Source organism: Clytia hemisphaerica, unplaced genomic scaffold (assembly GCF_902728285.1).
Source record: "Clytia hemisphaerica strain Z4C2 unplaced genomic scaffold, Clytia hemisphaerica genome assembly, whole genome shotgun sequence".
In the NCBI taxonomy this organism is placed as follows: Eukaryota; Metazoa; Cnidaria; class Hydrozoa; order Leptothecata; family Clytiidae; genus Clytia; species Clytia hemisphaerica.
Window position 1 is genome coordinate 206,626 of NW_027103671.1, and position 20,274 is coordinate 226,899.

Consider the following 20,274-nt stretch of genomic DNA (forward strand, 5'->3'; position numbering starts at 1 on the left):
TATTTGTGGTCAAAAAGGTGTTTAATTTTGCATAAATTAATGCAGATTGTGGGGAAATTCCCTGTTTTCCATCAGTTTTTTACCACAAATAGGCCCATAACTTTTGATCTAGAAAAGTTGGGACTTTGGTGTAATACATTTTTTTGCTCAGTTTGAAGAGCTCTATCATGTGGTATAGGTCTTTTTTTAATTTGAAGACCCCTCAAAAATCATGAAAAAAAATGAATTTCCAGGCCTTGCAATTTTGCCTGGAAACGCAAAAAATCGCCAATTACTCGTTACTTGCACGATAATATCGTGGAAACTTTTTGATTTTGTAATCTACACATACTAATTCGCGAGTTTCCGTTGTTTTTTCTGGAATCTAAAATATGTATCACGAAATGAAACGTTTTTCGACCTCAGCCGCGCGACTATCTCGTCCGCCATGTTTCACTTTCATTTTGTGTGTTTATAAAATTCAGCTGACGTCAGCGTAAAAGATGGTCACACTGACCACTCTATTATTTTCAAATTACCATCACGTTTTTAAGCTTAGAAAAAGTGATCACGCAAATGATTTGTTCTTTTTTTTTGAGGATACGGATAAAGTTCAAATTTTTTTTCAAGTCGCGCGAGAAAAACAACGAAAAACAACACGGGCTCTTGAAAAGGCGAAGGAGCTAATATCGTTATTTATGTTGATTGAGAGAGAGGGAGAGAGGATAATTTGTTAACAGGAAGCAACATTCTAGTGCTTATTAATCACTTAGCGGTCTATAATAATAAAAGGATTTTGTTGTCATTCAAATAAAGCATATAATGCCATCACTAATTGAAAAAGGACAGTTTACGTTTAAACAAATGTTGCTACAGTTTCAAATTGCGATGAATCGAGCTAGGTACGGACGTCTTGATGGTAGTAAATCTCGCGATGAAATTATCAGCGAGGCTCAAGTCTTATCTAACGATTACATGGACGACAGGTTGATACGGTCTGGATTAAATTTCAAACAGAGAAAAATATCACAATCGACTAAACACCTTCTTAAAGGACAGAAAGGGGGATCGAATTCAAAATCAGTTGACGAGTTATATCCCAATTCCAACCGTTTAAACTCTATGGCGAAAAGTGAAAAAGCGGCAACGATAGAAGCTGTACGAATTATGGCAGAAAAGCGGCACTCTCCGAATGGCTGTTTATTAACGATGGATGATTTATCAAAGGTTTTAATGTACGTTGGAGAAGCTTTAGAAGTTAAACATCCGAGTGTGTATACTGAAATCTTACAACAACTCAATGTGAGGTCTTCATTAGCTGATGTAAATTTGAAACGTATTTTTTTGAATGTGGCAAAAGAGTTGTTTGCTGAAGGTATCAACTGGCCAAAAATTGTTTCGTTTTTTGCTTTCGCTGGTGGGTTGGCTGTTGATTGTGTTTTAAATGGCTCTAGTATTCATGTTACTCGAATTAAAACTTGGACTGTTGAATTTATTGAACACGATTTGGTGGATTGGATTTTACACCAAGGAGGCTGGGTAAGCTAATCTAGAACCCAATTTACTTGCATAATCTTTATATGAGCTTCCAGAAGACACGAATATTATCATCCATAGACGATCTTTAATTTACTAAGATTACAATGATTTGATGTCAAGTATGTATTTTAAAAAGATTAAAGAAGATTAGGATAATCGTCATTTTTGATAGTTTTTATACTTTCTCGTTCTTATTCTAGGTTGGCTTATTTGATCATTTCACGGCTCACCACCAACCGAAAATTATACAAAACTGTGCATGGACAATCTCAGCATTTGTATTACTATTTTCAGTACTTCTTGCAGCACTCATGGCTTACATTTTAAAACTTTCTTGAGCTGTGACGTACAGATATAAACATTATTTGGGAGAGAGAGTGGATATAACGTTACTCAAGGTAGCACCCACGGACAACATGGATTAAAATAGCTACATGAATCCAAACAGACAGTGAAAAAGTATATAACATGTTTTCAAAGTAAAGAGACAAATATTATGATTGAGATTTTAAACCACAACAAAAAACTCGATGTGTAAATTGGATAGAGCTCGAAAGTAGACGCTTTAATGCAAAAGCTGGTATCAAGGACAGACATTTCAACTAAAGGCTTATCAAATAGCAGAAGACATACGTGGTAGTAACTTCAAATATGACATAAGGAGAGATACGCATTAGAATGGAATTTCATGACCGATGCTCAATACTGCGAGAGGAATCTGACAGAAAAAACATCAGTCAATGCTACAAACTCATGTGGGCAAAATAAGTAAGGTTTCAAATTGTACATTGTAAAACGAAATTGATATTATTTTATACAACTGAATCTAAAAATGGAAATTTATTTAGAAATGCAAAAGTAGGACGATAAAACAAAACAAGAGACGTCTATAAAAATATAAACATTACGAAATGTTCAAAAATCTAAACACAAATAATAAAAGTTAAAACTCGTTTCATTGTTGACTTTAACATGTTATTGATTTTCCTTTTGAACCAACGAATTATTGTTTCTCAACCCATTCTGGGGAAAGAGACTTGTGCTTTTTTGTCTGTCGCGTCATCTTCACGCCATAAACTTGTGACAGTCTTCCATTGCGAGTAGAATTGGACTCCCTGGAAAAGCAAAATTAAAGGTTGAGTAGTTAAAGTATATAAAAGATCAGGTCGATTCTACCAAACAATTTTGTCTGTTTCGATGCGGCTTCGATGGCCAAAATCTTAAGAACAAGTTAAGAACATTTGAAGGCTTCGTGGACTCGAAAACACCCAACACTCAATACTTTCACTGGAATCTATTCCGATATTTGATATAGCTTGTAATCGGCTTGAATGAAGTCCAAGGTTTTCAGATCGAAATTATGAGGATTAGAATAATGTAAATCAGAGGAGAATGGAGAAATCAGAAAAGGTCACTCGGTTCACAAGTCATTTAATAATAGAATTTATATCTAACAGGGATTTCGGATGATCTTTTTTGAGAGGATTAGAAGGTAAAACTCGTGTACAAAACCTTATTACCCTTTCCACTTATAATCGTTTATGGTAAAAGATTCGGATTTGGGGAAATTGTGTTCCCAATTTTAATATTATGAAAGTAAAGAGATGCTCTTAAGAGAAGATTTTTTCATTCAATTTTAAATAAAGATCATGAAAAACCTTAAAGGGAATCTGAGAAAGAGGAAGTTTTCGAAAAATAAATTCATTTTTCAATTTCATAACTCTGCATGTGAAAAATCAATTTATTTCATTGGTTAACCCTGCCCAACGCGTGGTTCTATTGAAAACTTTTGCTAAAAGACTGTTGAATAGTCTCAGGATCAACTGAGAACTAAAGTAATCGAAATTTTTTGTCAAGCAAATCACTTAGCAACTTCTTATTATATTTACATGTGAAACATTTTAAGTGTATTGGTTTTCATTTTCACAACGATATGATTCTAGACGGATTTTTCTTTTGAATCAGACTGTCATTCTTTCACAAGAAACCAACAAAAATAATGAAAGCGAAGACTTTCGAGAAATTCAAACCAAAAAAAGGGGGTATTTATCCTCTTTATTTAACCTCAGGCGAGATAGAGGATAGAGCGAAAACGGGAAATCTGAATGTAAGAGGAAAATGAATTCTTCTGTTTTTCATGGACGAAAAGAAATCACTTAACTCTTTCTAGGTAATGCACGTCGTAGTGCACCCTTTAATAAAGTAGGACTCGTATCCAATTTGGTGCAAATCCAAAAGGAGCACCTTAGCTGGGACCAATTCTTGATATTCGTAACATACAGTAAATCTTTATTACAGAAATATCGAAAATTTGAATTTTGAATTAATATAGTTAATTAATTAATTAATTAATTAAGTTAATTAATAAAGCCCGGTGTTTTTCGGGTATTTTGTATAAAAGATTACGTCATGAATATCCTGAATTAAAAAAATCCTTGTGGAGGTTGGGTTATCATGGTCGATTTCTTGAGACAGAGGTGTTTTAAGTAAATCCTGGATTTGGTTAAAGGAGATGAGTGGAATTTAAACAGCTTACAGCTTTTCCATAGAAATTCAGATCTCCACGGAAAGATCCACGAGATCCGGTGAAAGAAAACATGGGCAAAGGTACAGGGATGGGAACATTGACACCAATTTGTCCAACATCAACTTCTTGTGTGAATTTACGTGCAGCTGAACCAGAGTTGGTGAAAATAGCTGTTCCGTTACCATACTTGTTGTTATTGATAATTTCGATAGCCTGTAAAGATACAAAAATAATGCATTTGAAGCATTGCTAAGGCAAAAGGTGAAGCCTTTTTCACTCTTTCTCGGATGTCAACTCTTTTTTCCATAAAACTATCGGTCTTCAAAACATGATATTAGGGAGGTTAAGTATCAAAGATAAATCAACGCGACGAACGGACGGGTTTTGACCCGCAACCTGCAGTAAACATGTGGACCTACATTTTCTAGAATCCAGGCTAAAACAGCTCAAGAACGAAAAACCGTGAAAATCTTCGTTGTTGAACAAAGAAGATATAACATCTACTTTGCTACCCTTACCATCTTGCAGAGAAAAGGTCCGTTCGTCGCGTAGATTTATCTTTGATACTTAACCTCCCTATTATTAAGCTTGAAAACTTGGATGTTTTAGCGTATATCCAAAACTTTAAGATAAGATATTCAAGGTATTTAGCACTGATCTATTTCAACGCAGATACAACAGGAAAAACTTGTCAAAAAGAAATTTTTTGATAACGTCTGATGACAATTTCAAATACGTCATCGATCAAAATTTAACTAAATAACGAGTTTTCGTCATTAAGGAAATTGATTCTGATTGACGTGATCGATTAAAATTAAAGTTTTTAATTAAAGTTTTTAATTATAGTCTGTCCTCCTACAAATCTTTCCAAAATTATTGTTTTTACAATTATCTCTGAAATGTTTTACAGAACTATATTGATGTAGACATATAAAAAAAACTATGCGGATTCTCCAGAAGAAAACAAAACGTTATTTTTTCATACTGGCAGTTTCATGTCGTTTAGGACGAAAATCGTCAATGAAATAAACGTCTCTCTAAAAAGGAACAAACAATGAAATAACTTACGTCATCCAAATTGTCAGCATTCAAGATGATTAAAACGGGACCGAAGATTTCTTCTGTGTAGCATTCCATGTCAGGCTGAAAAAAATCAAGAAATTATTCAAATAAGAATGATGTAACAAATACCCTATAGGAACCAACACAAAATTTCTGCATCAAAATCGCTTTGTCTTAACTTGACGTTGGAAACAAACTTTGATCACAGAAAACTCCAAAAACTATGCTGGTAATTCGGTACTTTTTTCCAAGAAAATGTTAGCGCTGCTGTTTTTATTGTAATACATACACCGATCGATACTTTGTAAGCATTTTATTCAACTTACAGTGACGTTGGTTAGGATGGTTGGTCCAACGAAATTTCCATTTTCATATCCAGGTACTACGTGACCACGCCCATCTAAAATACACTAAAAAAAGAGAAAAAGTCAACCCCAATATTTTAGAGTTACAGTTAATAAAATTTCAAGAGAATTAGTACACGATGAAGAAAACAAGTGATTTGTTTGTCACTTTTGAGTCATTCAAAAAAAAGTTTTCCTAATGTTCATTTTCCAAACTTGACAATTTTCACGGAGCCAATCCAGCTCAATGTGGATTCTGGCAAGAAAATAAGAACAACCCCAACCTTATAAATATTTTTAAAGAATGGCTTAGAAAATCATCGCTACGTTTAAACCAAGAAAGGCAAATAAGTGTATTGCGAATATATGAAGAACATTGAAGTCTGAAATCTGAAAGAATATCGGTTCTTATAAAAATACATGTTTTAGTTCTTACATTAGCTCCTTGATCGATACCAGATTGGATGAGACGTTCACAACGTTCTTTGGCAGCTGGGGTGATCATTGGACCTACATCTGTGTTTGGTTCGTGTCCTGAAAAATGAATAAGGAAGAAATTATAAACTGAGTTTGGCGGAGGCTATGATGAGAGTTCTATGTGCGAGCCAGAAATTTGAAAATTTTGACTAAATTTTAGAGAAAAATTTGGTTCAAAAATGTAACATTTTGGACAGACAAAAGTAGTGGGAAAAGTGACCTTTCGAGAGATGATTTTCGAAAAGATGTCCTACTCTTAAAATAAGTATTGGACTAATCGTGTTTTTTTAGTAGCTTCACTATGCATTTCATAAGACTGTCTGTGTCCCCGTGTGTCTGGACATCATTTATTCATACTTAAAAAGAGATCAGTTCCTACTTCCTAAGGAGTAGGACCCGCTCCCAGATTGGGAGGGCACATATCATATAAAAAAGGATTTCAAGGAAATGTGACACAAGAAACGAATCAAAGCATACCTGCATTCACGACCAATTTGTTTGCTCTTTCAACGAGGTCTGGGATCCATTTTTGAGCTTCTCCAACAAAGATGGCGGTTGACAAAGCCATACAACGCTGGCCGGCAGCTCCAAAAGCAGCGCCAACAAGTTGATTTAATGAAGATTCTTTGTTAGCATCTGATAATACAATACCGTGATTTTTGGCTCCCTATGAAACATTAAATAGAAAACAAAATGGTGATTAACATTGATTTCTCCTTTATAGGGTCAGATTTTTTTTAGCCGTCGGAGGTTCCGTTGTTTTTTGTATTACTAAAAACATATATCGAAACATGAATAATCTCAGGTATAGAAATAAGCTGGGGCAATGGAAATTACCAAAACTTATAAGACTGAACTGGTTGGAAAAAGAATGTCCAGGTCTGGAAATTCTTGGAAAGAAATGGGGTTATCAAAATGGAATTAAAAACGGTAAAAAACTATTTTCTTTCACCAAATTACACATACCATGTTAGACTGTACACGCTTTCCATGCTTGGCTCCTTCTTCATAAATGTATTGACCCTGTGAAATAAATAGCAAATTTTATTACCTCGGCACATTTTCAGAAAATTATTGGTTAGAATAATAGCCCCGAAGCAAGCCAATATAATGATATGGATACGTATTTGATCTTTTGAAGACGGTGGCGTGAATCGAAATACACTCTTCTCGAGATGCATAAATTTATTGTTGTCCTCGTTTTCAAACAGATTTCATTTCTATGAAATTATACATTTAAACCAATTTAAATTCCCAAAAGGCAAACATTAACTCTAAAAAAAAAAGTTTTCATTCAAAATGTCTCATGAGGTGTAAACAACACAATTATCATTGTGAATATGTAATTTTATAGCAATGAAATCTGTTTGAAAACGAGGACAACAATAAATTTGTGCATCTCGAGAAGAGTGTATTATAGGATTAGAAGCTAGCCGTCACCGTCGCGGATTTTTTTTCCGTCAACGAACGAAGACCTACGCTAGCGGCCGAATACCTTTAAAACTTTAATGCGCGGTTTTCCAGCGGCCGAAGACCTACGCTAACGGCCGAAGACCTACAAATTTAATGTGCAATCAGTTTTCAGCGGCCGAAGACCTACACAAACGGCCGAAGACCTACACAAACGGCCGAAGACCTGCAAAACTTTGTAATTTGAGAATCTAAATCTGAGCCAGCGGACGAATTCCTGAAATGTTTAAAAATAAAATTATTCACACCGTCTTGGCTATCAAACTATTAAAGTCTTTGTTTGAAGCGGCCGAATACCTACAAAAGTAAGGCATCCTTTTGTTCTACATCGGGATGTTAAAAGTTGAAATTCCATATATGTATTGAATAAATGTGAAAGTTAACATTATAACTGTGGGGGAGTGCACTGTAAAATTCGAACGTTCGAACGTTCGATGTTGTGTTTTTTTTTTCTGTGAAGTAACAAATCAAGTCTTTCTTGTTGTATTGCTAGAGCTGAAAACATGTGCTCCAAACTTTTAACAATGGTGAGTACCCTTTTTTGTATAAAACATTTTATTGGAAATTTATTTTATCCATATCATAGTACATCATATTGATCCGATTAGATCGAGGGTGCACTTACTTTTTTGCACGATTATTGCACTCTTTTGTGCCTTATTGTTGAGGGGCTGTTATTAGTGGGGAGATTGTTTTTCATCTTCCCTAATAAAATAATAAAGTTTTTGAGATTTTTTGGCAACTTTTGGGCAAAAAAGTTATGAAATTTGGGGGTTTGATGAGATAAAGTGATATCTAGGTAAAAAATCAGAAAAATTGCAATTTGAGCTCCCTCCCCCTACAATTTGACACGAAAGAGTGCCATTCAATGCTTATGTCTTCGTACAATTCATCATTATTAATCAGTCGTAACATTATTAGATAAAATGTTAAATGTTTTATTTCTTATATACTTTCTTTCGTTACTCATAATTGGCCCTACTTGAGAAGAATTTCAGTTCTAAATGCACTTCATTAAATTTAAAATTTAAGGAACTCGCCAAAGACACAGAACGTCGTTATTCGATCAAAAGGATAGAACTCCTTGACTGTGAAATACCTAAGACCGTGAGACGAGGAAAAACTACAGAGTATGTCAGCAGGCACTCGAAAATCGAAAGTTTAGAGAACGGACTAAAAATGAGCTTGTTACCATCCTTGAACGACATTAAAACAATGATTGACACTATAAAATCAAAGAAAAGTAAATTTGTCATTTTCGATGAAAAGTGTTTTTTCGATTTGAATGATCTTTACGCTCTGCAGGTGGTTCATGAAATGAAGGGAGTGAAAGAGGCTGTTTTGGAGGAGAAAAAGTGGTTTGGCAAGCTTGAAAAGGGTGTGAAATCACCTCCGAATTTAAAGAGGATTGGATTTGAAGATTCTTTGAACGGTTTCAAAGATATTCTTTTCAACGGCCGTGATCATGTTTATGCGAGAGAAGAGAATAAGAAGTTGGTGACCGGGTGTCTTGCATATTTGGTGGGTAGAAGATGGATAGATATTTCAGTTATGAAGCAATTTTCGGATATGAGAAATAATGACAACCACGAACCTACGGTTTGTTTTAGGCAGTTGGAAGATGAGTTTTCGGCAGGTACATTGATAGAACGGGTGGAGAGATGGTCAGAGTCAGAGGCTTCAACTATTTCAGTTCTTGCTAATGTTGGTAAAAAGCAAGGAAAGACTTTCATTTCGACCAAAAATGTCTTCGGTTGTCACTGGGTTTGCTTTTGCATCAACATTGCATCAAAAGAAATTCTATATTGTGACTCCTCTGCTTGGAGTCTTCCTACAGATTTCTTGAATAGGATTAAGTTTTTTACGGATATTCTAAACACAACATTTAATGTGAACAAAGATAAACCATATGTGGTAACAAATGCTCATAAAACCCCAACACCTCCGTCAAAGGTCCACAGATGCAGTGACGGGTGTTTGCCACTACCGTATCAAGGACCAGATGGGACAATATGTGGTGTAGCTGCTTTGTTTTCTGCTGTCATTCTAAGTGAAAAAGGTTTAGAACAAAGCACACTTCCTCCTTCACTATCATGGTTGACAAGTATCAACCAATTCAATGATTTTTCACGCTGCATAATGATCAGATGGTACATGCAAAGAGAAAATCAAACGCTCAAGAGACATTTGGTTAAGTGGTGAAAGAGTAAGCTAATTTATCATATTTACTTCCATGTATCACTCTTGATTCAAGAGATCCTTTTAAAGGTAAGCTTTGCTTAAAATACTCTACACAGCTTTCTTATAAGAATTACATAAATCGAAAAGAGCCTCCTTTCAAGCAAGGAAATTTTCGGTCGAATTAATGGTCGAAATATATTTTCCCTTTTTTGTCTAAAACGTGAGAAAAAGATGGAGGAAACATAAACCAATTATTTCATTATGGCGTTACAGCATTATTCTTAAAAAATACTTAAAATTTGTGATTCTTATAAAAAAAGACTGCGTGCTGATTTCTAAACCAGTACACTTTTTTTCTCAGAAACCTACAAAATCTTTCGAGCAACCCACTGCTGAACCAATGGATGTTGATGTTGATTATGGTGAAGATATCAAGACAAGTGCATTTCAAAGTGATTCAAAAGAAGAAGATGAGCTTTTTTGTAAGAAATATGAAATTTGAGTTGAGGCTTAGGATGTTCTTTATTTTATTACATTGTTTACACTGGCTTTGGCATCCCGATCACACAACACCCAAAAGTATTGATATTGAATGCTTAAAATCGCAACTTTTATTGGTCGAGAAGGATTTTAAGAATAAAATTGATAAGATATTCACAAGATATTTCATTTTTCGTTTCGTTTATTTTTAAGCAAATGTGACATCTAGCGTGACTGATGTGGTTGAGAAAATCGAGAATGGAAATCTCAGCGAGTCAAAATCCAAGTTAAATGGTTGGCACATTTACTTGCACGAGAATAAGGTAACACATAATTTCTGGTTCAGTTGCTTTTTTTTCAGTTCGCTCAGTTGTTTTTTTGCCCTTTAGCTGAAAGACTTGTATACTTCAGTATCAGTACCCTTGATATACTACTACAGTATATTACTTTTTACACTCTTCTTATTTTATAGAAAGAGCTGAAAGAGAACTTTGGAACAGGATCAAAAAAACTGAGGAATAGCTGGAGAGATCTGGAAACAGACCAAAGAGAGGTAAGGGAAATATATTTCAATATTGGTCCATCTTAAATCTGAGATTATAAATCAACAGTTGATAATAGATAGCCTGACAAATAAAGGGTGGAAAAATAAAAAAGAAGCATAATTTTAACAAAAGATACGTTGAAAACTCATTCATAAATCAACGATATCCGAAAAAGAGATTACATAGATAGGGGATTTCTTTAAACAATTCATTTTTCGATTCAAATGATTTTCCTCACCTGGTATTTGGTATTTCCCTCCTCCATATCGGCTGCTGTATGTACCATCAAAACTTCCGTCTGCCACTGACAATAATTTGATCTTGAAGTGTTGTTCAAATTCACTCATCAGCTTATCTAGTAGCATATTCACATTGAATTGTCTTTGTCTTCGCAAAATGCCATCTTTAACAACACCAAATTGCGCTTCAACATAATTGTTAGTATGTGATCCACGAGTCAAAGCATCTTTGCGATAACAAAGAGCCCAGGCCCTTTCGATTTTTGCAAGGTCTTCAAAATAACTTTTACAAGAGTGATTGTGTTCAATCATGTCCAACTCCATAAATTCTTCAAATTTTTCATCTAATTCCTCTGTTGTTTGGGCGTACACAATTGATCTAAAATACTTCATTATGACCACTCGATCCTCTTTGCTAACTCGGTGTTCTTTTTCGAATAACCACCGCCAAACTTGCTGTAAAATGTGGAACGTGCAAAGATACAAGACTGCGTTTGGCCATGCTCTTCGAAGACAATTCCTGAGCTCATCACAGTTATCTGTCATTATCATTTGAGGTCCTTGCGATCCATAAAAGGAGTTTTCGGGTAAAAGACCCTTGAACATTGAAAAGGCTTCATCCAGTGTTTGTTCCTGCTCATCACTTGTTATCAAAATTCCTGTGTGAAGAATACAAGAATAACTATTCAAGGTTCTGCTTTTTCAATCTTACAAGTAAATATCCTTAGACCCTCAAAGAAGCTCTTACTTATTTGGTTATAACAACAAATTAGACTACAAACAAACACACAAATAAATCTGTTATACAATACCTAAAGGTAATGCTCCTGCCATTGAATGTGTACAAAGCAGAAAGAAACGTAGATTGTGCTCGTCCAAATTTGAAGTCGAGTCGATAAACATAAGCTCTGACGATTGTCTGACCTGATGAGAGAGATATGTTATATCAAACGTTTTAGATGGCTACAATATAATAGGTATTATACACTGTTATAAATTGCTATAATACACCCTTGCCTCAGAATTTATTATCCAATGGAGATAAAATGAAGAAGCTTAAAGTCGAAATCTTGTGCTTATAATGGGGAGATTTCAAATTCTATTGTTTACGACTAAGAAATCCAGTGGGATGGCCAAAATTTCAGTGTAGTTTTCCGATGGTGATGAAATTTCAGGGTATTTTTCTCACCGAAAAAAATTTTTTGGCTGATTTTTCCAGTGGGTCCCACCGGTTCTGTGATACAGGGTGTTATAATATAGTAAAACCCTGAAAAATGCTAAACACAACATTTGAGATTATTTCAAAATGTAAAGTGAGATTTGAGTAAGCGAGTAAGTACACTGTAATGTACAACTTTGCTTTAAAACTGCTTTGAAGACATCATACAGATACAAGAACTAACCTTTCTGTGAACTCGGTTCATCAAAGGTGTCAAGATTGCAATGATCAAAGATGAACTTTCTTTTCTGTCGTGAATTTTGTATTCGATGTGCATATCGTTGTCTTCTTCCTTGAGCAGCTGAATCTTTTCTTCTAATAATTCAAACATATCTGGACCATTCTTTCCGCCAAACTGCTCAACACAAAATTTTGCATACAGCACATTGAAGTCAAAGCGTCTTGGACAACAGCTACGGTCAGCTTTTTTATGATGAAATTCGAGGTCGGTAGCACATTTCCTACGAAATTCACCTAGAAACTCAGCATATGCTTGTGAAGGAGTCATACCAGATTCAAATAGCTTTTTGATATCATTTTGCGTTTCCTCTGAAATCGATTTAAAGCTTAAAGCATGAAGAGAATTCACGGGGTGATTGTGTTTATGCTCTATATCTATGGTGCATCTAAATGGAGTTGGTTGTTCATTAGAATCACTTTTAAGAATCTTAACCGACATCTGAAAGGGACAAAAAGTATTCCTGAATCTTTTGGTTGGTTTCTTCTCCAATATTGACTTGACATCTCTTGTCTTTTCGTACCTTGTATCGTGGTAGCATCTATAAAACGCTCGCACCGAATAGATACTCTTCTCAGTGATCTTTTTTCGTGTTTTAATTTTCAAGGTTTCACCCGTGTATTTTGAGTAGGTTTCAATAAAGTTTTTGAGCTCTGTGCTGGAAGATATATCACATTTTATCTCAATATCACTTTCATGATTTTCATCACAAGAAAATTTAACAATTTCATACTTTGATTCGATTTCTCCAAAAATATCAGCAATCAAATCCCTCTCCATGTTTACAAGAGTACCATTATATTTTCATGTGACTTATCACGGAAAGAATTTATTTCACGAAATATTAAAAATCTATCGCTTGAACGGCAGTTTGGTGCGAAAAACTTTCATGCGGCAAAGAAAGGTATTCGTCCGCTGGCTCAGATTTAGATTCTCAAATTACAAAGTTTTGCAGGTCTTCGGCCGTTTGTGTAGGTCTTCGGCCGCTGAAAACTGATTGCACATTAAATTTGTAGGTCTTCGGCCGTTAGCGTAGGTCTTCGGCCGCTGGAAAACCGCGCATTAAAGTTTTAAAGGTATTCGGCCGCTAGCGTAGGTCTTCGTTCGTTGACGGAAAAAAAATCCGCGTGACGTCCAGTGTTTGTTCCTGCTCATCACTTGTTATCAAAATTCCTGTGTGAAGAATACAAGAATAACTATTCAAGGTTCTGCTTTTTCAATCTTACAAGTAAATATCCTTAGACCCTCAAAGAAGCTCTTACTTATTTGGTTATAACAACAAATTAGACTACAAACAAACACACAAATAAATCTGTTATACAATACCTAAAGGTAATGCTCCTGCCATTGAATGTGTACAAAGCAGAAAGAAACGTAGATTGTGCTCGTCCAAATTTGAAGTCGAGTCGATAAACATAAGCTCTGACGATTGTCTGACCTGATGAGAGAGATATGTTATATCAAACGTTTTAGATGGCTACAATATAATAGGTATTATAACACTGTTATAAATTGCTATAATACACCCTTGCCTCAGAATTTATTATCCAATGGAGATAAAATGAAGAAGCTTAAAGTCGAAATCTTGTGCTTATAATGGGGAGATTTCAAATTCTATTGTTTACGACTAAGAAATCCAGTGGGATGGCCAAAATTTCAGTGTAGTTTTCCGATGGTGATGAAATTTCAGGGTATTTTTCTCACCGAAAAAAAATTTTTTGGCTGATTTTTCCAGTGGGTCCCACCGGTTCTGTGATACAGGGTGTTATAATATAGTAAAACCCTGAAAAATGCTAAACACAACATTTGAGATTATTTCAAAATGTAAAGTGAGATTTGAGTAAGCGAGTAAGTACACTGTAATGTACAACTTTGCTTTAAAACTGCTTTGAAGACATCATACAGATACAAGAACTAACCTTTCTGTGAACTCGGTTCATCAAAGGTGTCAAGATTGCAATGATCAAAGATGAACTTTCTTTTCTGTCGTGAATTTTGTATTCGATGTGCATATCGTTGTTCTTCCTTGAGCAGCTGAATCTTTTCTTCTAATAATTCAAACATATCTGGACCATTCTTTCCGCCAAACTGCTCAACACAAAATTTTGCATACAGCACATTGAAGTCAAAGCGTCTTGGACAACAGCTACGGTCAGCTTTTTTATGATGAAATTCGAGGTCGGTAGCACATTTCCTACGAAATTCACCTAGAAACTCAGCATATGCTTGTGAAGGAGTCATACCAGATTCAAATAGCTTTTTGATATCATTTTGCGTTTCCTCTGAAATCGATTTAAAGCTTAAAGCATGAAGAGAATTCACGGGGTGATTGTGTTTATGCTCTATATCTATGGTGCATCTAAATGGAGTTGGTTGTTCATTAGAATCACTTTTAAGAATCTTAACCGACATCTGAAAGGGACAAAAAGTATTCCTGAATCTTTTGGTTGGTTTCTTCTCCAATATTGACTTGACATCTCTTGTCTTTTCGTACCTTGTATCGTGGTAGCATCTATAAAACGCTCGCACCGAATAGATACTCTTCTCAGTGATCTTTTTTCGTGTTTTAATTTTCAAGGTTTCACCCGTGTATTTTGAGTAGGTTTCAATAAAGTTTTTGAGCTCTGTGCTGGAAGATATATCACATTTTATCTCAATATCACTTTCATGATTTTCATCACAAGAAAATTTAACAATTTCATACTTTGATTCGATTTCTCCAAAAATATCAGCAATCAAATCCCTCTCCATGTTTACAAGAGTACCATTATATTTTCATGTGACTTATCACGGAAAGAATTTATTTCACGAAATATTAAAAATCTATCGCTTGAACGGCAGTTTGGTGCGAAAAACTTTCATGCGGCAAAGAAAGGTATTCGTCCGCTGGCTCAGATTTAGATTCTCAAATTACAAAGTTTTGCAGGTCTTCGGCCGTTTGTGTAGGTCTTCGGCCGCTGAAAACTGATTGCACATTAAATTTGTAGGTCTTCGGCCGTTAGCGTAGGTCTTCGGCCGCTGGAAAACCGCGCATTAAAGTTTTAAAGGTATTCGGCCGCTAGCGTAGGTCTTCGTTCGTTGACGGAAAAAAAATCCGCGTCACCGTCACAGAAAAACACAAATAGATAAACTCACTTATAACTCACAGAATCACACATCAACGCTATGAAACTCAAATCTAATACAACAGCAATGATCTTTGTTTCAAGAGGAAAACTGGACTATGCTTTAGTCCAAGACAAATCACTATCTAAGAAGAAGCCATACAAGCCCAAAGCCGAAGAAAATTTGCAGACCACTGGTTTTTTGCCGAAAAGAGTTAAACGCCGGTAGAGTTTGCCAGTTCCTTCGAAACTCTCCCACAGATTTTTTTCCGTATACCACCATAACGGCTGTAAACTATGCGCATAATATTAAGCATACAATATTTTCCCGCCCTTACTATCCCTGTAACGGACGATGACATCATCTGGAGGAAAACATACCACTTTGTCACCTCCGACAAATGAGATAGCGCGGATGAGTGGATCTTGACAAATGAAATCAACAGCTGAAAAGAAGAAAGAAATATCATATCAGTATAATCAGTCCTTTAAATTTCATACATCGGATAACTCTTACGTTAGGATTCCTCTTAATTGATCGAACCACCACGTAAAACTCTAAGCACACTTGAGTGCACAATTTTCAGCATGTATCACTAAGATTGGACAACAGTGTGTTTACAAGGTGTATTAAAGGCTAAAATGGATTTTATACAGATATTAAAACATAATTCTTTAACTTTTGGTGAATTATATACTTCAAAGTAGAGATGGGAGAACTTTAAACAATGAGTCTCAAGCTCATACCTGGTTTAGTTCCGTGTACAATGTTGAGGACACCTGGTGGAACACCACATTCCATTGCCATCTCTGCCAGTAACATTGCAGTACCTGGATCTTGTTCTGATGGTTTCAATAAAAAGGTGTTGCCACAGACAAGGGCCATTGGGAACATCTAAAAATAGATGATGAATAGAATTTTATCACCCCTTCAGAGGATATTCGATATCTTTGGGTAAAGTGGCCGGGTCAAGTAATTATTTTCTTAAAGAAATCAAGCTACATGCGTAATGGATCTACCTGGAGTGCTATGTAAAAGAATAGAATAGATGGGAACTCCGAGGTAAGTCCAAAAAACAAAAGACTTGATGTCGAAATTGAGATGAAATTAAGGATATCCTTGGAGGTGGGCGATGTGAAAACTCAAAATTCAAAACTTAAAAACTATAGGAAATTCCTCAGAAAGCTTTGTATTTTACAGAAATCTCAATTCTTTTTAAAATAAACTTTAATTTCAGCTTTTGATTCAACAAACTTACCCATAAAGGAATCATAGCAGGAAAGTTGAATCTGAAAATATCAAGAAACTTCATGTTACAACATCTAACAAAGCCTTGGTTGAAATTCCGGTCATTCTTTATATAATGCACCTATGATACAGACCAAGCAAAAGAAGTCTGGTTTTAACCGGTTTGGTCTTGAAGCTCATACTGTTACACCATTCTCAATGACCTTATGAGAGTTAAGTGCAAAAGGGCTCATTCTCATTTGCGCGTTCTTTACCATTAGGGGATCTCTATTGGGCCATTTATTTTATATCCATACAGGGGGTGGACAAACTTTTCCAGGTAATGATCCGAAGAAGAACTTCCAGGGGGGTTTAAGGAAAGGTTTTCTATTTTTCCAGGGGGTGAAAAATTATTCTAAAACTTCGAGGGGTAAAAGACTCTGGTTTTAGTTCGACCACTTTCAATTAGAAGGTATCAAGAAGAACTTTTCAAAGTGTTTTTAGCAAATTTTCCCGTTTTCCAGAGGGTAACACACATTTTGAAGAATTATTTCTTTGCTTTGAAAGGTTCGTCCACAACCTCCCTCCCCCAGGTATAGATCTTCAATAAAACAGAGTAAAATCCAAATCCACTTACGCTGAAACACCACCACAAACACCAAGAGGAACTCTGTAAGAATGTGTGTCCATGTCTTTTGAGATTCCTTGCATTGTCTCTCCTTGTAAAAGTGATGTGATTGAACAAGCGTGCTCAACAACCTCTGAAAGGTAGAGAATTTAAATCAGAATTTTATCTTACGTGCGTGTTAAGACTGTGGGGCAACACTACAATAAACATAAGCGAACAATCGAAGGTGTGTCTATATCTATCTACATTTTCAGTAAGACAAGGTACAAATTGGTGAGGGTCCAGGTGTGAAAAAAACGAAAAAAATGGACAACAATCCGACACAGGCGCAACAAGAGACAAGAGAAAAAACGGGTCAGACAAAGAATGGCACTTTTTAACTGCAATAAAAAATACTTTGCGCTCTTTACAGGCTATTATGATAGCCCATAATCAATCTTAAAAAAAAACAGTTCATTTTTTCGGTTAGTTAGGCCCGTACTAATTTGTAGCTCTAATTGTGTTTGAGGAAGGGTTTCAGTCAGTGTCCAGCATGCAAGCAACAATACGTAAGAATACGTAAAGACTTACGTAATCCACGAAGAATGCTGCCCTTAGCGTCGTCAATTGTTTTTCCATTCTCAAGAGTAACCATCTTGGCCAAAATATCCTAAGAAGAAACGAAGAAAAATACTGTAATTTTCTTTTCATTAGGTTTCAAACTGTAAAAACTTGACTGAAACATATTCCAAGAGATCCTACTAAGATATTGAGTAGATACTTGTGTCTTAAAAAGAAAGAAAGCGATTAAGAATAAAATGATAGAAATTGTCAATTGGATTTTTCTAATTTTTCTTTTATTCATCCTTTTTTGAAAAATCAACCCTTTGAAACAGTTAAGTTTAAGCAGATTCCGAATTTGTTGATATACAAATTTCTGAAATAAAAAAATAAGCGCCCCGCTCGAATAAACGCCCCGCTTGAATAAGCGCCCCCCCCCCCCTTAGAGTCTGAAAAATTAAATAAGCGCCCGGGCGCTTATTCGAGGATTTACAGGGTATGTGTGTTTTACGATTAACTTCGAACTTTACTAGATCTTTAATATTGACTGAAGACGACGGTAAATCGGCACTTTTATCGTCCTCGATTTTGCAGGTCAAAACTGCGGGTTATTCCAAATCGCTTAAGTCAATTTACTGACCTCAAAATTGCATATACAGTTAACGTTCACTAATTCGAGGTTCTACTATTCGATACGCTCTATTATTCAATAATATTGAAAGTCCCTGTCAACAGGAAACTCTTATAAGCGACACTCTACTATTCGATAAGTTCCCCTATTCGATGACAATTATCAGATTCCCCTTTGAAAATCGAATTAGAGAGAGTCAACTGTTCCTAACTCGCTAATGATTTGGTGACGACAGTGACACAAGATAATTTTTTTGAATTGTTAGGATATGCTATTAAACCGAGTTGAATACATGTTTTTTTATAAGAACAAACTATATAAGAACATAAGTCTTCGATGGCCAAAATGTTAAGAACAAGTTAAGAACAATTTAAGGCTTCGTGGACTCGAAATCAGTCAATTTCTTAGGAAAATGGAAAAAAATACACAAAAAATGGGGAAAATAAGAATATGTTAAGAACATTTTTAAGCTTCAAACTCGAAAAGTTAAGAACATCCGAATGGATGTTCGTAAAAAAAGGAACGTGTTCACATACCATGTTATCTTTGATCTTTTGTTGATATTTGAGCATGACTTGTTGTCTGGTAAGAACAGATGTGTTTCTCCACGATTGAAAGGCTTCATGGGCACTGTCACCTGCAGCTCTTAATTCTTCTGGTGTAGTTTCTGGACACATGCCGACAACCTCATTTGTCGCCTGATCAAAAATAGTGATTAAGTTATACGTATTTGGAAGCATAACGCTTAGGCTCTCAAATCTGTAATGCCTGAACGTATGTTGAGTGGCAATGTTTAAAGGCATTGGAAAAGTCAGTGGGAAGGCCGTTCGTACTAAACATTGCCACTGGGGGAAGGGGGGGATCATTCCATTGTTTTACCAGCATTTTCCAGTTTTTTTCTCAAACATTTAAGTCCATGATTGTAGAATGAATTCTCAAATGTTGTGCCTTGAACCAGCAAAATTTGCCGTTTCCAAGCCTAAACGAGACCCCTGATACCCGATAATGTAGAAACTCCTAATTAACTTTTTTGTGACAATATCATAAAAATTTGAAAAAGCACGAGTTAGTACAAGTATGTAACTTACAGGGTTGAGTATAGGGATCCAGTTGTCTGTCTTACTCTCCACAAACTCTCCATTGATCAACAATTTGGTTGTGGGCTTGATTAAAAATAAAAAGGATAAGATGAATGAAGGATTCTTACTCGATTCTAATGAGTGAGTCACCGAGCAGTAACAGGCAATATAAATTAGATAACATTACATGTTGTTCATAGGAGGCAAGAAATGCGAAAATATTGAGAATCAGAGATCAAGAAAGTATCAAATAAATTTAACATACAGTGGCTCCTGAGTAACATCGTCTCCAGATGCCAGCATTCTAAAAAAGAAGCACGTGTTTTCTTAGATAGCCCAGTTGGCAACCAACAATGTTGTTTAAACGTTCATCTAACGTTATAGGGACGTTGAGACATCAGATAAACGTTGAAACAACGTTGTGTTCCAGCTTGGAGTAGAAATATTTGTTGAAAGTTAGAATTTTGATTGAAGTTCGCTTTGGAGATAAGTTATGTAATCGAGCAACCGAATTAATGAAAAAGTGTATGAAAGGTAGGACATTACATTCCTTTGTATGTGAAAAGGATACAGGTAAAAATATGTTTAGGAGTGTAACTTACGTTGCTTTTGGCAGCAGTTTTGAAGACACGGGAACAGAGCTGAGCCATGATGTAAACCTGGAGATGTGTGTTGCTTAACAGAAACCAAAGAGAAAGAAAGGTTTATCATATAAGAATCATTGAAAAAAACTACAAACAGAAAAGTAAACAAAAAATGACTGA

General features: G+C 35.5%; 3 protein-coding genes and 1 long non-coding RNA gene across 4 annotated transcripts; 2 read left to right on the forward strand and 2 right to left on the reverse strand.

Annotated features, from left to right (window-relative positions):
• The first annotated feature begins 619 nt into the window (after positions 1–619).
• Positions 620–2,578, forward strand: LOC136803351 (bcl-2-related ovarian killer protein-like). The gene is made up of 2 exons (XM_067060078.1): positions 620–1,518; positions 1,719–2,578. Exons 1-2 carry the CDS (start codon positions 802–804, stop codon positions 1,854–1,856), a joined length of 855 nt encoding a protein of 284 aa, XP_066916179.1. The 5' UTR covers positions 620–801; the 3' UTR covers positions 1,857–2,578.
• Positions 2,340–20,225, reverse strand: LOC136803350 (probable methylmalonate-semialdehyde/malonate-semialdehyde dehydrogenase [acylating], mitochondrial). Its single transcript, XM_067060077.1, has 16 exons — positions 20,113–20,225; positions 19,776–19,814; positions 19,520–19,594; positions 18,968–19,129; positions 17,831–17,909; positions 17,270–17,393; positions 16,664–16,694; positions 16,152–16,299; positions 15,786–15,850; positions 6,895–6,951; positions 6,406–6,595; positions 5,888–5,985; positions 5,434–5,517; positions 5,114–5,188; positions 4,055–4,258; positions 2,340–2,633 (listed from the first exon to the last, which is right to left on the reverse strand). Exons 1-16 carry the CDS (start codon positions 20,158–20,160, stop codon positions 2,532–2,534), a joined length of 1,581 nt encoding a protein of 526 aa, XP_066916178.1. The 5' UTR covers positions 20,161–20,225; the 3' UTR covers positions 2,340–2,531.
• Positions 9,948–10,607, forward strand: LOC136803393 (uncharacterized). The gene is made up of 3 exons (XR_010846142.1): positions 9,948–10,061; positions 10,273–10,382; positions 10,532–10,607. It is a non-coding gene; the product is annotated as an uncharacterized lncRNA (long non-coding RNA).
• LOC136803386 (uncharacterized) lies at positions 10,754–13,142 on the reverse strand. The gene is made up of 3 exons (XM_067060108.1): positions 12,247–13,142; positions 11,656–11,767; positions 10,754–11,502 (listed from the first exon to the last, which is right to left on the reverse strand). Exons 1-3 carry the CDS (start codon positions 13,078–13,080, stop codon positions 10,754–10,756), a joined length of 1,695 nt encoding a protein of 564 aa, XP_066916209.1. The 5' UTR covers positions 13,081–13,142.
• Positions 20,226–20,274: the final 49 nt, after the last annotated feature.

Excerpts from the sequence above, each read along its gene's own strand:
- LOC136803351 (XM_067060078.1), top strand. The coding sequence starts at position 802 with ATGCCATCACTAATTGAAAAAGGACAGTTTACGTTTAAACAAATGTTG. Across the intron at positions 1,519-1,718 it reads TTTTACACCAAGGAGGCTGG|GTTGGCTTATTTGATCATTT; the intron begins GTAAGCTAATCT and ends TTCTTATTCTAG.
- LOC136803386 (XM_067060108.1), bottom strand. The coding sequence starts at position 13,080 with ATGGAGAGGGATTTGATTGCTGATATTTTTGGAGAAATCGAATCAAAG. Across the intron at positions 11,768-12,246 it reads TGAACCGAGTTCACAGAAAG|GTCAGACAATCGTCAGAGCT; the intron begins GTTAGTTCTTGT and ends CTCTCTCATCAG. Across the intron at positions 11,503-11,655 it reads GGCAGGAGCATTACCTTTAG|GAATTTTGATAACAAGTGAT; the intron begins GTATTGTATAAC and ends TTCTTCACACAG.
- LOC136803350 (XM_067060077.1), bottom strand. The coding sequence starts at position 20,160 with ATGGCTCAGCTCTGTTCCCGTGTCTTCAAAACTGCTGCCAAAAGCAAC. Across the intron at positions 6,952-15,785 it reads TTGTCGGAGGTGACAAAGTG|GGTCAATACATTTATGAAGA; the intron begins GTATGTTTTCCT and ends TTTATTTCACAG. Across the intron at positions 6,596-6,894 it reads AGCGTGTACAGTCTAACATG|GGAGCCAAAAATCACGGTAT; the intron begins GTATGTGTAATT and ends AATGTTTCATAG.